General features: G+C 40.1%; 1 protein-coding gene and 1 non-coding gene across 5 annotated transcripts; one reads left to right on the forward strand and one right to left on the reverse strand.

Moving 5' to 3' along the window:
* Window positions 1-2478: 2478 nt before the first annotated feature.
* LOC112209984 (U6 spliceosomal RNA) lies at window positions 2479-2585 on the forward strand. Its single transcript, XR_002944954.1, has one exon. It is a non-coding gene; the product is annotated as a U6 spliceosomal RNA (small nuclear RNA).
* An 8673-nt stretch (window positions 2586-11258) lies between these two features.
* On the reverse strand, window positions 11259-17552 carry FIGNL1 (fidgetin like 1). Of its 4 annotated transcripts, none has more exons than XM_063815376.1 (4): window positions 17429-17486; window positions 16691-16851; window positions 15306-15414; window positions 11259-14423 (listed from the first exon to the last, which is right to left on the reverse strand). In XM_063815376.1, the coding sequence occupies exon 4, from the start codon at window positions 14411-14413 to the stop codon at window positions 12389-12391; it is 2025 nt and encodes a 674-aa protein (XP_063671446.1). In that variant the 5' UTR covers window positions 14414-14423; window positions 15306-15414; window positions 16691-16851; window positions 17429-17486; the 3' UTR covers window positions 11259-12388. The 4 variants fall into 4 exon arrangements, with proteins under 4 accessions (XP_063671446.1, XP_063671445.1, XP_009451332.2 ...); XM_063815375.1 differs by having other exon boundaries at window positions 16246-16851; window positions 17429-17478; XM_009453057.5 differs by lacking the exon at window positions 16691-16851 and having other exon boundaries at window positions 17429-17552.
* Window positions 17553-19094: the final 1542 nt, after the last annotated feature.

Here is a 19094-nt window from a genome sequence, read left to right on the forward strand (position 1 = left end):
TCTTGCCCTATCAGCGCACATACATTGACTTGATTTTTAAAACCCACTGCACAGATCATAGAACAGATTCAGCTATCTTCCATTGATGGATATTTAAGCCATCTATTTTTTACATATGAAAATGTCTCAGTGAACTTATTTATGTAGTATAGATTCCTAGAAGTGGAATCACTTTTGGCGGATATTACCAGATTCCTTTCCAAAAAGGCTAAGTTTATCCACATTCCACAACAGTGGATGCCAGGATCCTACTCTCCAAATATTTGCCAACACTGGGTAATGTCACTATTTCCAAATGCTATGCTAGTATTTTAATAATTTTTAAATTTTAAATTTACATTTTTATGCTTTTAGCTCAATGTGTAAACATCTGTGACTGGTATTTTCTTTCTGTTTGGATACTTTTAGCTCAATGTGTAAAGGTTTATGATGGATATAAAGGCAAAAACTTCTTAACAGTATAAAATATTTTTCTTTATCGAGTTTATTGCTTTTTACCTTGATTCCTCTTTTTTCTGGTATTAATAATCCTGTTCCTGATCTTTGTTGGCACTTTCCTGTTTATATTTCTATTCCTCTATTTTCAATATTTCTATTTCATTTTATAAAGATAATGTAATTAAACTTTGCCTTTTTACCTAATTTAGGAGGCTATGCTTATTAATCAAGGAAGTTTTTGCATTTGTTATGAATCCTGAAATGTTTCCTCTTTTTCCTGACATCTTATTTAAAATTTTCTCTTTATTAAGCTTTTATTAGTTTCTCTTCACCTTTAAACATTTTTTTCTCAATTTCATGAATTGGGTTTCCTTTGTTTTTTTCTCTTATGATTTGGAAGCTTCATATCCTATTTCTGATCTATGTCCTATTTCTATTTTACTAACAGTTACACTTACATTTTAGACATAAACAAATACATATATATATGTTTTGTTTTGATCTTAATTTATATTATATACACAAATTTAAATATATGTATATTCACATGTTACATATGTTTAGTTAGATGTTTTAGCAATACTGATTGAATACTAATTTTTTATTTAAATGAAAGTGAGCATGTAAAACACCTGATGATCATTTATTAATACAAAGTCATCTATCTACCTCAAGTATTAAACAGGCATAACACAAACAGTAAATTAAAAGGCAATGTTAGAAACACATTATTTTGTGAGTTTCAAACTTCAGTATCAACAACTTCAGGGACATTTTTCAGTAAAAACATCTATCAATAATAGCACTATTCCAAGCTTTCTATTTTTTTTATAGCCTTATGTTCTTTTGCTCTTCAATATGTAGTACTTCTAAATTATTTGTAACTATTAATAAAATATTACTTTTTAAACTTTTCCTCTGAAAATAATTTTATGGTATAATTTGCACCACATGAGTTTAGATAATGGAATGAGCCTGAACTGCAGCAAAATGCCTAACAATGAAGGCTAAGAGTTTTTAAAGATCAGTATCCAAATCTGTGGCAATGTTGGGGTAACAGGATGTGAGGCTCTTAAAGAGCAGAAGCCAGTCTGTTTCTGTGAAGCACCAGATTCTCAACTTTTACCTTAAAGGTATAAAAATTAAATTATTTTGCAGTTCAAAAGGCTGCCTGCAGATATACAGCACAGAGTTGTAAAGGAAACAGCCTTAATTACAGACATGGTCACGGATGCTATACTGGTCTAGATCTGCCCTGTCCAACGTGGCAGCCTCTGGTCTCATGTGACTGTCTGAGCGCTTGAACTATGGTGAGGTGGAACTGAGATGTGCTTTAAATGCAAAATATACACCGGATTTCAAAGACTCAATACGAAGAAGAAAAATTTATATAAAGTATCTCATAAACAATTCTTATATTGATTACCTGTTGAAATAGGATATTAATTTCACCTGGTTCCTTTTACTATTTTAATATGGCTACCAGGTTTAAAATTTCATATGTGGTTCTCATTATTCAGAGGTAATATGTTAATTATCATTTTCTTGGAGTTCCAATAATTGTCTTGGCAACATCTGTGACAGTTCCAGGTCTGCCTAGTTTAATTCAGTCCAAAGGATTTCAGCAGTAATTTGCTGAAAACAGGAGGGAGTATCCTCTCTTTAATGAGACAAATGTCTACTGAAGTCATTTTCATGGCAAAATGGTAGCTGCCTTTTTTCGATTTAGTTATTATCATATGTTCCAACTTCATGATAGGGCTCAGTAATGGGAGCAGTGGCTGAATTTCTGAGTCTGGATTTACTTTGTTTTTGTACCATATTATTCCTGTTTTCTAACTACTCAGAGCCCTTGCAGTTGATAAATTACACTAAACTACTCCTGTGCTCCATAGATATATTACTCTAAAATCCTGACTTCTTATTGTTATTGTTGTCCTCTATGAAGAGTAACATCCAAGCCTCCTGACAATATCATCCTTTTAGGAAAAAATGTGATCTTATTGTTTGCTTAGTCACTGTTCTAAAAGATTAGTGGATGTGCTCATTTTGGCAGTACATATACTAAAATTGGAATGATACAGAGAAGATTAGCATGGCCTCTGAGCAAGGATGACATGCAAATTCATGAAGTATTCCATATAAAAATACTTTAAAAATAAAAAAATAGGCCGGGCACAGTGGCTTATGCCTGTAATCCCAGCACTTTGGGAGGCCGAGGCGGGCGGATCACGAGGTCAGGAGATCGAGACCATCCTGGCTAACACGGTGAAACCCCGTCTCAACTAAAAATACCAAAAAATAGCCAGGCTTGGTGGCAGGCACCTGCAGTCCCAACTACTCGGGAGATAGGCAGGAGAATGGCGTGAACCCGGGAGGCGGAGCTTGCAGTGAGCCAATATCGCACCACTGCACTCCAGCCTGGGCAACAGAGCGGGACTCTGTCTCAAAAAATAAATAAATAAAAATAAAAATAAATACATAAATTTTAAAAATATTAGTGGATAAAGCACATGGCTTGAGTAGGGTTCCCTGCAATGTCCTCACCCCATGGCCTTCTGACTGCCTTCTGCCCTTGCTATTATGTGGCCAGAGCCTGACACACCCCAACCCACCCCACAGGCTTCACTTCAAACACCCTGTGCCTGCCATGGGCCCCACCTGTCAGCCTCAATGCCCCGGTCCTAAGCCTGAACCTACATACTTTCTCTCAACATCAAGACTTACCTGAATATATGCCAAACTCCCTCAAACAAAACATAACACAATAAAATGTGAGCAGCTGCTTTCTTTTTCTTATCTTTTATCCCTGTTTGTTGAAATTCTTCTGGAATTTTAGTTTTGGATTTTTTTAATGTTATGTTTTTATTTCAGGCATTCATTTTAACAGTTGTATTAAACTGTGCAACTACATTGTCAAAAATTATTTAGACTTAGTCACAGGGTTTGCTGGTTCCTTTGCTCATGGTGGCTTGGCATGGACTATAGCTTCCCTTTTGCTAACTTCCTTATCCTGATTCATTTCTCATTTGCCTAAGGCATCCTTCAGGGGACTTTTCCTCTTTCTTCCCCAGAAAGAATATATGATAATTTGGGGGTCCACTGTATCTAAACAAGAATTTACTGTAGTTGCCCATTTGACATCTTAGATCTACAATTCTAATCTCAAAATTATTTGCCTCCAGAACTTTGTGAGCACTGTTTTATTATTATTATTTTCTTTTTAGTGACAGGGTCTCACTCTGTCACCCAGGCTGGAATGCAGTGGTGCATTCATGACTCACTGCAGCCTTGAACTCCCAGGCTCAAGTGATTCTCTTACCTCAGCCTCCCGAGTCTCTGGGATTACAAGCATATGCCACCATACTCAGCTAATTTTTTTTTTTTTTTTTTTTTTTTTTTTTTTTGTAGAGATGGATGTCTCACTATGTTGCCCAGGCTGGTCTCAAACTCCTGGCCTTTAGTGATCCTCTCACCTTGGCCTCCCAAAGTGTTGGGATTACAGGCGTGAGCCACTGCACTCAGCCCCGTTACTTTCCAGCATTTAATGTTATTTTGACACTTTAGTTGACACTCTGATTCTTAGTCTTTTATAGATTGCCTGTTTGGTTGTGCTCTCTTGCTCTCTTTCCCCAGAGACTTTACCAAGGTATGTCTCAGTCCATCCCCAATTCTTGCTTAACACTGTTTAGAGAAAACTCCCTCTAACCACACTTTTCCTCTACTCTCACACAACAATCATCAACACAGAAGACTTCTGTGATCAAATATGGGTTATTTCCCCATACACTCATCAGCAGACACCAGCTGGATGTCCTCTAATTCAATTCCAACACTATTTACCTAGAGATGGTGTCAGATCCCACAGGCTGAGGGGTCAGTCCCCAAGACTGCCCCTCCACACCAGTCGCCAAGTCCGGGCCTTCAGAACTTCTGACCAACCAGCTTCAAAGTTCCCATGACCCCTTCTTTGGGTTCAATAAATTTGCAGGAGCAGTTCATACAACTCAGGGAAACACTTAGTTCACCGGTTTATTGCTCTATACTGGAAAAAATACAGACGAAGAAACGCTAGGGCAAGGTATGGGGGAAGAGGCTTGGAGCTTCCATGCCCTCCCTGGGCACACCACTCTCCCGGAACCTCCACATGTTCAGCTATTGGGAAGCTCTCTGAACCCTGTCCTCTTGGAATTTTGAGTCTTAAGACCCACAATCAGAAAGGTGGGAGAATATTAGAGTGGAAGGAGGGCAGAACACCAGAGGCCTACCTGAGGCCTAACACATCCAACATTATAACAAGACTGTATAAGGGCTGTGGGAGTTATGAGCCAAAGAACCCTGGATGAAAAACCTACATATATATATAACACCACACACTCAGTAGATGCTTTTGATATGAACTATGTATTTCACTCAGAAGAATTATCTGCTCTTAATAATGCAAATATCATCTACCTCTCTCCTTTTTACTTTCTATAGATTCCCCATTATATGGATATTAGTTACCTGGAATCTGTCATACTACTTAACTCCTCACTCTAGCTCTGTCTGCTGAAGATTGTAAAATAATTCCACAGCTTATTCTTCCTTTTAACTATCTTGTTTCAGCCCTTTCCATTTTAAAAATTCAGTTCTTCCACTAAGATTTTTATTTTAACCATTAGAATTCTTGTTTCCTGGGCCTTTATTTCACAGCTGTGATAGATTCTGAAGCAGGCTCCATGATCCCTACCTCCTGGTAGTTGTCATTTTTAATACCCTTCCCTAAGAGTGGGAAGGACCTGTGTCTTGCTCTCACCCTACAGAATACAGCAAAGATGACAAAGTGTTGCCTGTGTGATTACATTGCAGAAGATAGTAACATCTGTGCTACTGGAAAGGCTCTCTCCCCTGCCGGCTTTGAGGAAGCAAGCAGCCACACTGGAATGCCTACATGGCAAGGAACTGAGGGCAACCTCCAGCCAACAGATGGCAAGAACTGAGGCCCTCTGTCCAGCCATCTGTAAGAAACTGAATGTTGCCCAACCACCATGTGAGCTGAGAAGTGGATCCTTCCCCAACAAGCCTCAGATGAGACCACAGTCCTGACCAACACCTTCATTGCAGCCCTGTGGGTCCCTGAAGCAGAGGACCCAGCTAAGCCTGAAAGAAACTACAAGGTCATTAATGTGTGTTGTTTAAAGTCACTAAGTTTGTGGTGATATTGTTATGTAACAATATACTAATACAATAGCTGCCTATTTTAATTTGGTGGCTACCATGTCTTCTGGGATCAAGACTTTCTAAAGCTCTACTCAGTCTCCTGAATCAATGGTTTTCTTTGATGGGAATCACTCTGCTTCTTCTCTGGGTGCCTCTCATGATGTTGGGTTTTTCAGAAGTCTCATGAATCTTGCATGGTTGTGAAGTGCACATAAAGTCCCTAGCTATAAAGAACTTTCTAATGGGTGTGAAATAGGATTAGAGACAAAGACAGTAAGCATAAGTATTTTCAGTTAGTAACAGTTACCAATAAAAAATGTAGGATAATATGATAGTGATGGCATGCACGTGTTGGAAGTTAGTGGAGGCTATCTCCCCAGTGGTCAAAGAAGGTCTTGCTGGAGAAATTATATTTTACTAACTTGAAGAAGCAGCTGTAAGGAAGAGCTTTCCACACTCAAAGAACAGTGTAATGTTCCCTACCCCACATTGCTGCTGTAACAAACTACCATAAACTTAGCAGCTTAGAACCACACACAGTTATGACCCCACAGTTCTGTACATCAGAAGTATAGGAGTCTCTACCAGTTTCTCTGCTCTGGGTCCCATAAGACTGAAATCAAGGTGTCAGCCGGCCTGGATTCTCATCTGGAACCTGTGGGTGAGGCTTCCTGGCTTATTTAGGTTGCTGGCAGAATTCCCTTCTATGCAGTTCTAGGACTGACACCTCTGGTTTTTGTTGGCTATTGTCTGGAGGCTCCTGTCAGCTCCTAGAGACTTCTCTCCAGCCTCCGTGCATGGGCTCCTGATTCACAGAGCTGCAACTTCAGAGAAAATCCTTCTCATGCTCGGAATCTTGGACGTCCTCTCTGCCACATCTTTCTTCTGCCTCTTTAGCCCTCCTCTTCTCTAACCAGCCAGAGAACATTCTCTGCTTTTAAGGACTTATGAAATTAGATTGGCCCTACACAAATAATTCAAGATAACCTCCCTATCTGCAGGTCTGTAACCGCATTACCTCTGCAAAGTCCCTTCCCAGCAGTACCTAGATTTGACTGAATAAGCAGGGGATGGGTCTCTTGGAGGAACATCTTTCAGAATTCTGCCTACCACACTTTCTATATGAGAAACATGTTTGTTGCACCTTAAGATCCAGTGGGATGAAGGAAAGTAAGAAAGGAGAGTGAAGAGAAATGATATTTGGCTCTAGGAAGGAATTTGGATTTTATTTTCATTTAGATGGGAATCTATTGGAGGATTTTTACAAGGGGAAGTAATGTTAAGTTATACTTTAAAAGTGATCAGTATGCTGACAGGAGAAAGCTTCCTTAGCAATTGTCTTTCATATTGCCCAGCCATGGATAGAGATGTGTTAACTGTGGCGTGAGCAAGACCTCCTCTATGTCTCGGCGTAAGCCTGCATGTGTCAGTGGCAAGGATATAGAGAAACTGTAGGAAGTAGGGGTCGACCCTTAAAAAAACGTGGAAGTAGGTAAAAAGTTACCGAGACAGGAGTTAGTTACATCAAGAAGTTCCACTGCTTCATCAAATACTTGTGCTTCTGTCTAACTTGGCAACGAAGTACCTGCCATCCTGACTCACTTCTCAGGCTGCAGGGCCCACAAAAGCCAGGCGACTGTAAATGACTCCCCCTGATTTAGGGAACTCCACTTCCCAGTGGCTCCACAAGAACAGTTGGGCATGAGCTCCGCAAGGCTTGTCTTGGCAATCCTTTCAGATACCAGACCACTGGCCCACAGCCTATTTTGCTGCCTAAGCTAGGGGTAGAGCCCAGGCACTGCTGAGATAACCAATCTCATCTGGCGTTTTCACAGCCATTATTTAGCTCAGGGATTCCAACAACCCAGTACCATTTGCCTTGTGACCTCCAGAAACACCTGTCGTATTTGAAAATGGTAACCTTCTCTCTTTTCCAACATCACACTGGGTTTATTCTTAGTGTGTCTTTTTTCATTTCAATGAAAATTTTGCACATACGGGCAGGAAAGGTAAATTTGTGGCTTAGGCCACTATTTTAAATGGAAAGTTTGTTACTATACCTTTTATTATTAAGCTAATATATTCTTCTGAGGGAAAAAAAATGCTGGGGTAGTTTTTTCCTAGAAGCCTTTTAAGGGAAAGTTGAGCTGCATGCATTTCTTGGATAAAAAGGTAAGGTGAAACTCTGACACTAAAGCATGAGACTACCAAGCGCTGATGGCTCCCTCTCTGGGACTGCATGGCTTCATCATACATGGGGATGAGAAATGGGGCCTGACAGTTCAGGGCAGTGAGTGAAGGTGAGCAAAGGAGGAGACAAGGCCTCTGCTCTGGACTTACTGACTGCACAGGTTGTTGTAGTATGGGAGTGCTTGCCCTCACCATATCCGAGGAACCTGGGACTTAGCTACGTTTTCCCCGCCATCTCTACATTTCTGAGCAGAAATGGATTGAGAGAGCTCTAATAGCTGTGTTTCACTGGCCGTGGCAGGCCCTGTTTGTCAGCACGCACACCGCTGCTTGTTGAGATGCCTGAGCCCAGCTGTCACAAAACACCAATGGCCCAAGTGCCCTTAACCACAGCATTTGCCTTTATAAAACACCACCTTATGTGGACTTCTTAATTTTTCTTTTTCCCTTAAGTGGTTATTATATATTAAGTGGTCCATTATGCTGACTTAACTCCTTAATAAAGCCCTCTCTTCATGTTTTCCCGTTGTTTTTATAATGAGCCAAATTAGTAATACAGTTAGCCCTTACCTGACTATACTTTGTTTTGTACCTCCCAGTACCCAACACCTGATACTGTGTAAGCAATTCTCAAATTCATAAATTTTTGGTAAATGATAAGAGAAATCTGGATGTGTTATTAAGGAATGACCAGTACAATTTCCCTTTATCACTAAAAAAACAAATCTTATGGAGTCTGTACAAACTCTCTAAGGTTAGAATCACTGGCAGTTTTCTAATGTCCATTTTAATGCTCTTTCCATTATAAGCCATGTTGTGAAAGTATTTTTTAAGGGCAAGAGTTAAAAGTGGTGACTGCATCTTATCTATTCTCCCAAGACTCCCTCCATTCACCCAGGCTGCTGGGGCAAACCTTCAAGATGGCCTCACCTGCTTAAACTGTTTAAAATGTGCTCCCTCACCACCAGCTCCCCAACTGAGGTCAAGAACTAGGAATATAAGAAGGAAGTTAAAAGATGTTATCTTTATCCAACCTGTCCTTTTGCCATGGACCTTGATAGAATCCTTTCTTTTAATCAGAACCCTAAAGGTGGGCTGTAAAGTGTCCCTTAAAAAAACACTGGGGAGTAACAATGGAGACCAATAAATAACATATAAGCATGAGTAGAGAAAAATAATAATCTGGGACAGACCTTTAAAAAAGTTCTAAAGTGTAGAAAAGGAGAAACATAACTAAGAGATATTTCTTTGGAATTAGAATTTTTCCACAAAACTAAAGACAGATGGCATATGATCTCTAATAATATGATGCAAATACCACAAACACTAAGCAGAATGAGCTAGGACAACCACACAAAATAGCTGAAAAGATCCTTCACAGCAACAAGAGCAAAATCAAGGCAGATTCAAAGAAGATGCACAATCATAAAACATGAACCAGGCCTTTTAAATCTGTATTTTACTATTTAATCTTCTCTCTCCAACAAGACAGGTATAAACTATTCTCACTTTAGAATTGAGATTGAATAATTAAGTAACCAACAGTCACCAGTAAATGACAGAGCCAGAATTCAACAGGTCTATTTGGCTCCACAGCCCATGATCTTTAGACTATGATTCCATTAAGACCAGCTTGTCAATATGAAAGGCACACCTGAGAGATATTTTAGAATTGAGAAAATGAGTTAAAATTTCAGAAAAATTAGAAATTTACCACAGAATGAATACATATCACAAGGATCATATATTATTATTAGATGTATAATAAAGATTTAAGAAGGCCTGAAATCATAAATTAGAATTACCATATTCACATCAAAATTGTTAAGCATTAATACCATAACCAAGTGACATGTTTAGTAAAATGTGTATTTCTACTAAGGGAATGTAATTTTTGAAGACATTAAATATCAGGCTAGCATTCATGTTTCTGAAACAATAGCTAAAGACAGGGCAGTGCCACACTCGAGATAATTTAATCCAAGATTATTATATTCAATGAAGACAATCGCATGTGGCGAGAGTAAGCAATCTTAAAGTTTCAGTAAGCTTCCTATCCAACTGCTTCAGAAACACTCAAAATCACAAAGTGTTGAGACAAAGAATGCTTCTCTGTGGTATAACGTAGAAACAACAGTTGACTCCCCAGCTCAAATTTTCTTTCCAGCTTTAAAATATCCTGACTATTCCTTTCAGGTTTAGATTCTTATTTAACAGAGTAGACCTTAATTCAGGAAACACCATTTCTTGAGCTAACAAGAGAGACATGGGCTCTGCTTAATCCAAGATGAGCTAAACCAACTAGACTTTCTCTCCTTGTCACAATTTCTAAACTCCATAGAAAGAAGTGGCCCTGTGGCTGGTGATCAAGGGAGCTTAAAGTCAGGGCTGGCAGAAGCTGTAACTGAAAAAAACTGATAATAAATATTAAGACCAAATTTCAGAGCTAAATAAAACATTAACAGCTAGAGGGCAAATGCTGATAAATCTAAATAGCTAGACCCAAGAAGGTGGGAGTGATCTGCAATTAAACACCAAGAAAGAAAAACTAGAGAATTCCTTGACATCAATACCAAAGAAACCAAGTTTATAGTGCTGTTTATATAGAAATAGAAAGGGATAAAGACAGTAATGAATATTGTGGAATGTTTTAGGATGTTAAAAGATATAACTAAGAACTGAAGACAAGAAGTTTAACGTCCAAATTCTAATAAAAAAGGCCAGGCGTGGTGGCTCATGCCTGTAATCCCAACACTTCAGGAGGCTGAGGTGGGTGGATCATTTGAGGCCAGGAGTTCGAGAGCAGCCTGGGCAACATGGTGAAACCCCATCTCGATTAAAAATACAAAAATTAGCTGGGTGTGGTGGTGCACACCTGTGGTCTCAGCTACAAGGGAGACTGAGGCACAAGAATCACTGGAACCCAGGAGGCAGAGGTTGCAGTGAGCTGAGATCACACCACTGCACTCCAGCCTAGGAAACACGGCGAGACTGTTTCAAAATAACCAAAACAAAACAAAAAATGAATTCTAATGAAAGACAATCACATATTACAAAGGGAAAAACTAAAAATTGCAACAATCTTTTAACATAAAAACAGAAGGCAAACCAAGAATAAAAATTTAAACTATATACACAAACTGTCTAAATTCAACAACTAAAAGTGTTTCAATTTGTCATTTCAAATTGCACTGTTCACAAGAGAAAACATTAGAACTTAAATGTAACCTCCACGAGACCAAGGATATTTGTGTTGTTCATTGCTCTACCTTCAGTACCTTCAGTTTTTTGAATAAATGCAAAAAGAATGCCAACAAATACCAAAACTGCCTACTGCCCAATGCTGCCATAGCTCTGATTCAGTGCAGATGGAGTTTTACACAGGAACTACTTTTTCAAGAGGACAATTTAGAATGGAAACCAAAAGCTTTAAAAAGTGCATATTCTTTAATCCAAGAATTACTCAAGAAATTTATACATTTTTTAAAAAGATAACCAAATGCATCCCACATAGTTCCTTTACAATAAACAAAAGATAAACAACCTAGCGTCCTGTCCTATATGCGCTCTACCAGATGACTCAATTATAGTCCATCCATCCATGGAATCCTAGACAATCATAAAAGGGCATTTATGTTAACATGGAAAGTGAAGACACGCTTTGAAGAATAGGCTACAAGAGAGAATACATTATACAATCCTACTGCTGTATAAAACAAAACATCTGGAAGAATCTATGCTTAAATATTAATAGTGTGTCCCGCAAAGTGGTAGAATAATAGTGACTTTTATTCTTTTTACTTATCTCTATTTTCTCATGTTTCTGTAATGAACATGTTTCATAAAACAAAATGGGTCTGTTATAAAAATCTGAAAACTTATTTTTGAAAGAGAGCAGTATTACAGGCAGTAGTGTCAAATAAAATATTAATGTTAAATATCACACGCTCCCGTGAAAATAACCAACATTCTTAATTAACCTTTCAGTTCTGTGAATCTAATACTAGATCACACCTTGCTATTTCTGAAAATGTTAGTCCTGATAAAAATTAAAAACCATAAAAGAGGTAACAAATTGGCTGAAGAAAGTAAAAATTGGCACTTTAGCTTTGAGATCTTAAATCTACTTAAATAACACTAAGCAATACTTTGTCCAAATGTAAACCATTATACTAGCTGACATTAAGAATTATGTGGCCATCAGAAGGCACTTTCTTCAATAAAAGATGAATATTATTCAGACACAACTTTATATGTAATCTTCAACTAAAAAAAATTTGAGCTCACTTTTCATGTTACATAGCTTCAAGATAAAGACTTCTTAGAAACAAAAGTTCATTCTCACTTTGTTCAAATAGGCTTACATATCAGGTAATCACTGGAAAGCAAAACTTACATTAACATACACTATGTCAATCAGATGTAAAATCTGTGCTATTATTTGAAGTACAGAATTTAGAATATATTCTTAAAAACACAATTAACACATCCCCAACTTTCTATGCTAAAAAATAAAGAAGACTGTACTACAGAGATGCCTTGATTCCAAGTATCCCACTTACTTTCCACAACCAAAAGTTTTGTTCCAGTTTTCATAAAGCTCTAAATCTTTTGGAGAAACACTAGGTCGCACAGTTCTAAAAGCATTTTCAAAATCAATATAAGCTATGGGTCGAACTTGATCCGGTGTTATGGTAGCAATGTCAGCAGTTTGTAAACTGCGAATAGGACCAAGAGAAGCCTCCCTGCAAAGCTGTGTCATGTCTGCTCCTGAAAACGCATCAGACTGCTGTACAATCTGTTCAATTTCTTCTTCACTGAGGCAACACTGCTCTTTGGACATTAGATTAATTACTATCTGTTTCCTGGCTGAAGCTTCTGGGAGGGGAATATAAAGCCTTTTCACCAATCTTCTCCGGGCAGCCTCATCAATTTCTTGTGGCCGATTTGTTGCTCCCACCACTAGGATACGATCTTCAGAAGATGTTGTTGCTCCATCTAATTGAACTAAAAATTCTGTTTTTATCCTTCTAGAAGATTCATGCTCACCATCTCCCCGTTGAGATAACAAGGAATCAATTTCGTCAATAAATATCACAGCTGGTTGCTGACACCTTGCAACAGCAAACAATGCACGGACCATTTTCTCCCCCTCACCTACCCATTTAGAAGTTAAGGATGAAGCAGAGATGCTAAAGAATGTTGCCCCAGACTGACTAGCAATGCACTTGCCAATTAGAGTTTTACCAGTCCCAGGAGGACCAAAGAGCAAAATTCCTTTAGGGGGTCCCCTTAAACCAGTAAAGATGTCTGGCCTCAACATGGGCCACACAACTATTTCCTTTATGGTGGCTTTAGCAAATTCTACTCCTGCAATATCTTCCCAATTTACTGGAGGTCCATGATCCATAATCTCATTCATAATAAGTTCAATCATCTTTGGCTCCAAGTTCTTCAGACGCTCATCAACTGGATGTGCTGGTTCTGTAGGTCCTGCCCCGTAAGGCTTACATTGCATTCCTCCATTCTGCTCTCCCCCATCTTGCTTGGGTATAGGAGGAACAAACTTTCCAAGTATCCCTCGGGATCTACTAGCTCCTAGAGACTTTTTTACACCACCATATGAAGACCCTGATGCACGCTGAGGTTGGTGGCACTTTTTTTGCTGATCTATCCATAATTGTTCTTTTGCAGTTTTAAATGTAGGCAGGCTGCTATCCTCCTTTGGGCCATTATCTTCTGTTTTACTACAAGCCTTATTCAGTATTGGATTGGAAAGTGCATCAATGGTGCCAGAACCATAAAAAGACTTCCTCTGTGGATTTTCACAGGCAGCAGGAAAACAAGACTGGTTAGATAAGAACACATTAAGTCCTATGTTTTCTTTTGGAGAGCTGTGATTTTCCTTTTTGACATTTCCAAACAACGGTGTGACATGGAATTTTGCAGTAGCTGACTCACCTACAGGTGCTGAGAATGTAGGACAAGTCCTAGCAGTGTTAGTCACCATAGGTGGCTGGGCATTCCGAAGGAGTGTCAAAGGATTGCTCTCTGGGAAGTCTTGGGTCTGGTCTCGATCATGAGCTGAGTTAGGTAATGAGTCACTCTCTTGAGAACTACCACAAACACTAAATTTAGGAAGATCAAAGACAGTGGCCTCCTTATGGATTACCACTGATGCAAGAGCAGGTTCCAACAGAGAATCTTTGAATTTTTTGCCAGCTTGCATCATCTTCTGTACACTACTCATTTTGAAAACATTATTTATTGACAATCCAGACTGCCACTTGTCACTATCTGTTTGTTGAGATCCTGCCAAAGTTAAAATGTTTTCTGCATAATTATTCAACCCAGATTCAACATTGTCAGAATCAATAATTGCAGAATATTTCTCTGCATATTTTTTGAACAGTTTGGTAGCACAGACCTGGGAAATCTCAGAGTTTGCCCATGCATACTGAATGCGTAATATCTGTGCACGGTATGCATCTGCCTTCCGTCCGGTACATATGCCAGATGTAATTGCGAAGTAATTCTTCTGCCATTCACTCAGGTGCACAGATCTAGAGCTGGAGGTCTGCATTTTAGAGGTTCTATAACAAACAATAAAAATGAAAATCAGTATGAAGGAAAACAAAGGCAATACTTTAAATATAATTTTGAAACTTCTGCTAATCTGAAGGAAGGGACACTGGACTTTTTATTTATAATGTAGATTTATAAGGACAGGTTATAAGAGAAATATCTAGTTAACTATAGATTTCAAGTATTCAAGACATATCAATATGAAGTCTTCAAAATTAAGGACTTGATTAAATAATAATTTATATGAGTTAAATTGTTTTAGTTACATAATTTTATCTGTAGGGAAAGCATTCATAAGGTTTAAAATTAATTTTAAATTTTAAAAACAATGGAACTATAGATACATAAAGCAAAACAAAATAAACAAGAGGTTTAAGTCTGATCTATAAAACTAGGTGAATGAGCTTAAGTGAGCTTTTTACTATCACTGATGGTTTATTTTTATTTTATTTTTATTTTTTTTGAGACAGTGTCTCGCTCTGTCACCCAGGCTGCTGGAGGGCAGTGGCACTCTCAGCTCACTGCAACCTCCACCTCGCGGGTTCAAGTGATTCTCCTGCCCCAGCTTCCCAAGTAGCTGGGATTACAGGCACCCGCCACCACCCCTGGCTAATTTTTGTATTTTTAGTAGAGATGGGGTTTCGCCATGTTAGTCAGGCTGGTCTTGAACTCCTGACCTCAGGTAATCCACCCGCCTCAGCCTCCCAAAGTGCTGGGATTACAGGCGTGAGCCACCGCGCCCAGCTGGTTCTTCAGTTTTCCTATCTGCAAAGTGAGAGGAACCATTGGAAGAATCAAATCAAGCAATGACTATGAAAATAATCTGAAAACTATCATTATCCTTATCACACAAATGTAGAAACCGAGGCTGAGAGACTTAAAGAACTTACTTGAGATCACACAGCCAGTTATGAATGGTATCAGAAATCGAACACAAGCAGTTTCACTCCAGGTACTGTGCACTTCTGCATGTACACAATGCTCCTTGATGCTGCTATCCTAGGTCACAGATTGAACAGCATGGATCACAAATTTAAACTATGGCATATTTAAATGGTTTTAATAACATTCATGAATAAGTTCATCACCCTAAACAGAATGCCCTAGAATATCTCTGTTTCCTAATTTCACATAATTATTAAAAAGTGAAACTGTTACAATAAATGAAATAAGAGAACAAGCTAGCCTACTGGGAAAATGCTTTTACTTTAGATTTCTTCTGTCAAGTTATTCGCATAAGCTTCCTCACATTGTTACCTTTAAACAGAACTACAGATGTATCATATTGCTAGATATATAGAATTTACTTACATATCCACAAGAAAAATTTATGAAAAATTTTTTGTTTCCTAACAGTATTTCAATTAAATGAAAACCAAGAAACCCTACTTTAGGTTCAAGTATTTGAAATTTTGCCTTCCAAATTACTTGTAAGTACAACAGCCAGGTTTAATGCAGCTTTTATCTCCCATAATGCCTTACAAAGACATTTGTCACATTGTAAGTAGGTGTTCACAAATCTTTGTTTAAAAAACAATAAGAAAACTTAAGATCCAGAGCTTTAAAGACACTGTAATTTATTTAAAGCTGTAAAGCTAAATAAGCTAGAGTCAAAACTAGATCTGACCTCTTCTGTCAAGCAGTTCATCCTTTTTTTCACTATACCATTTTGATGTTAAACTCATTTATACAATACTGGAAATGAGAAACTGAAAGAAAGGTGACTCGGAAAACACTTGACACAAACTTTCACAATTAATATTATCATTCTCTTCCTCTCCATGGCTTCATTCCCCTTTATCATCTGTTATCCTGAAATTTCTACCATACCTCAGAGTTCTAGTCACTGTTCTCAGAATAAACCCCCTTCTCTTTTCCATCTTCACCTTTCCTTCAATATTCATCTTCCAAGTCTTACTTCTTCCTTTCAATTCAATCATTTAAATGGCAAATATGGATAACCAAAAACTGGCCATCACCGATCAGTGACACAACCATTGTCTTGTTTACCATTTCCAAGTCAATTTAACCTTCATGGCCTTTCCTAGATCTAAAAAGTATGATTAATTAGCACTGTCATATGAACTGCATTTCAATCTTCTTTATTTTGCCAATGTTCTGATTATTTTAATAATGTCATTATCTGTCTTCCTAGACAGTTGGCTTCTGCAGGGAGGAATTGTGTTCCATTCCATTCACATTGTCTTACTACCTAGAATACAGTGTCCTTTGGAATAATAGCTACTAAAATACTGACGGAGTGCCTACTCAGTACCAAGCACTGTACAAGCCTTTCATAGGATTCTATTCTTGATGCAAAACGGGAGTTAAGAGCACAGGGTCTGGAACCAGGCTGCCTGCTTTCAAATCCTGGCTCTATCATCTGCCAGCAGTGACTGCAGGAAAATCTCTTAATGTCTTTCTGCCGGTTTTCACCTATAAAAGAAGCGCAGCAACATCACTGAGCTGACAAGGTATTTTAATTCTGCAAAGCACTAGACAGAGGACTCAGCACTTAGAAAATACTCTATAAAATACTGCTTCTTCTGATTCCTCACAATGACCCCTGAAAGGTATGAGCCCTTCTTTCTCATCACAGAGATTAAGAGCTTGCCTGGGTCACAGGGGAACTGACTGACCCCCGCTGTGGGCGCCCAGAGCCCCGCTGGGCCCGGTAAATGCCTGCGGTAAGCGGCCCCGCCCCCGGACAAGCTCTGCCAAAGGAAGCCTCCCGCAGACCTGGCCCCGAGCCTGCCGTCCACGCCGGGCCCCAGCTTCCTAATCCTGGATGAGTCTGGTTCTGGGCTAGCGGGTCAGCCACCCTCCCGCTAAGACAGAAGCAAAAGGGCACAGCCACTGCCTGGCTCCCGCCTCCCACGGCCTCCCGCGAAGTCGCCGCCCCGCGACCCCCAGCATTCCAGAGGCACACGCCCGCCTCTCCCCTACGCCCCAACCCTGATGCTCCACAGGGGTCAGCAGCGCCCCTGCCCCGCCTCCCGTCACCGCATCCTACCTGCGGCTGGTCTGGGACGCTGGCAGCCTCCGAAAAGCGCGGGGACTGACGTGCGCCTGCGCGCTGCTGTCGCCCTCGGGATCGCGCCGTACGTGCGTGCGTGAGTGCGTGAGTGCGTGAGTGCGTGCGTGCGTGCGTTCGGCGCGCGGGGCGTGGGCGCGGCACCTGGGCCCGGGCACCGCCACTTAGGCCCTAGCTCCGACCAGTGGTGTTGTATGAACGCTTATTACATCATTGTGCATAGGCTTCATTTTTAAAAGTACTCCCAAATAAATACAAGGAGGCGATGGAAATTGAATGAAGATTCGAAGGATTCCCATAGAGCGTGGCTCACTTGCCCTCACCGGGAGAGCGAGCCGCGGCTCACCTGGGAGAGCAAAGCGTGGCTCTCCTGCGCCCACCCGGGAGAGCAAACAATGGCTCACCTGCGCCCACCCGGGAGAGCAAAGCGTGGCTCACCTGCGCCCACTCGGGAAAGCCAGCCGCCATCCTGTGCTGCAGGCAGGGAGCGGGCGGCGGGAGAGGAGCGGATCCACTTAGGTCAGCAGTTAAAACGTCGTTACAAGAGGCCACCCCGGCATCGCGGGGCCTGTGGCTGCGCCCCCTCTTGAATTCAGGCCTAGCACATCTCACCTCTGCCCCTCGCACCCTGCAGTCTGCGCTCCATACAGCACGTGAGCGGGTGCTCAGCAATGTTCCCTGGCTGAAAGAACCGCATAGAGTAGCATGCAAAAATGACACGCATGTTTAAGATAAAATAAGGGAGAGGACACCTGTTCTGACTGAGTCCGGCAACTCAGATCTCCCCGCAGCCAACATCTACATTCCTTTGGACAGCTCTCTGCTGTGTAGGGACACCTCCCTGGAACTTTGAAAAGCACCCCATCATTACCTTCCACTTTGTTCTGGAGCAAGGTTTCAAAAGAAGAGTGCCGTATTTTGATTAATTTAGTGAATTGGATTTTCAGACACAAGTAAGAGCATCCACTTAGTGGCCTCTGCAGTAAATAATGATATCAGATCACATAACAAGAAGACTGGAGGTTGGCGGGAAATCTGGACCTGGTGACTCAAAGAAGTCATGAAGGACCATCTCTCCATTCTGCGACCTTCTCGCCTGTGGATTTTCCTCCCCGGGCTTGTCACCTCATTGTCGAGAGATGCCCTCACAATCCAAGCCAGGCAGCCTCACATGACCAGACCTAAAACACAAAGAGGGAGCCAAACTGAGAAAGGACCTTTTCCCTCTGAACACTTCTCTCTTGGAAAAAGAAAATGTTTCCCAGAAAGCCTCGTAGCCTTCCTCTTATATCTCCTTGACTAACTGGGACCCGGATCCCTGGATATCCTTTCCTGAGAAAGAGAGGGTCTGGGGCAGGGGATAGAGAAAATGACTAGCAACTAGCAGCACATGACGTTTAAACATAAGATTTGAAGAAATGCAAGGCACAAACAATTTGAAGACTTTTTTAAAGTTTTTAAAATCTTCACAAAATAAAAAGGAATTGGACAATGCACTTTAAAAACTAGAAGACGTTTCACTGAAAACAGCATCTCCTAATTCATTTCATGGCTTAGATAGTAATAGAAAATTATTTTATTCTAATTCCATACTTTATCAACTAATTTTAATTATTTTATAATTACCCAAAATATGTCATGTAGA

The sequence above is a fragment of the Pan troglodytes genome, chromosome 6, assembly GCF_028858775.2.
Source record: "Pan troglodytes isolate AG18354 chromosome 6, NHGRI_mPanTro3-v2.0_pri, whole genome shotgun sequence".
Lineage (NCBI taxonomy): Eukaryota > Metazoa > Chordata > Mammalia > Primates > Hominidae > Pan > Pan troglodytes.

Bases quoted from the DNA above. Each gene is read 5' to 3' on its own strand.
- FIGNL1 (XM_009453057.5), bottom strand. From the start codon at position 14,413: ATGCAGACCTCCAGCTCTAGATCTGTGCACCTGAGTGAATGGCAGAAG.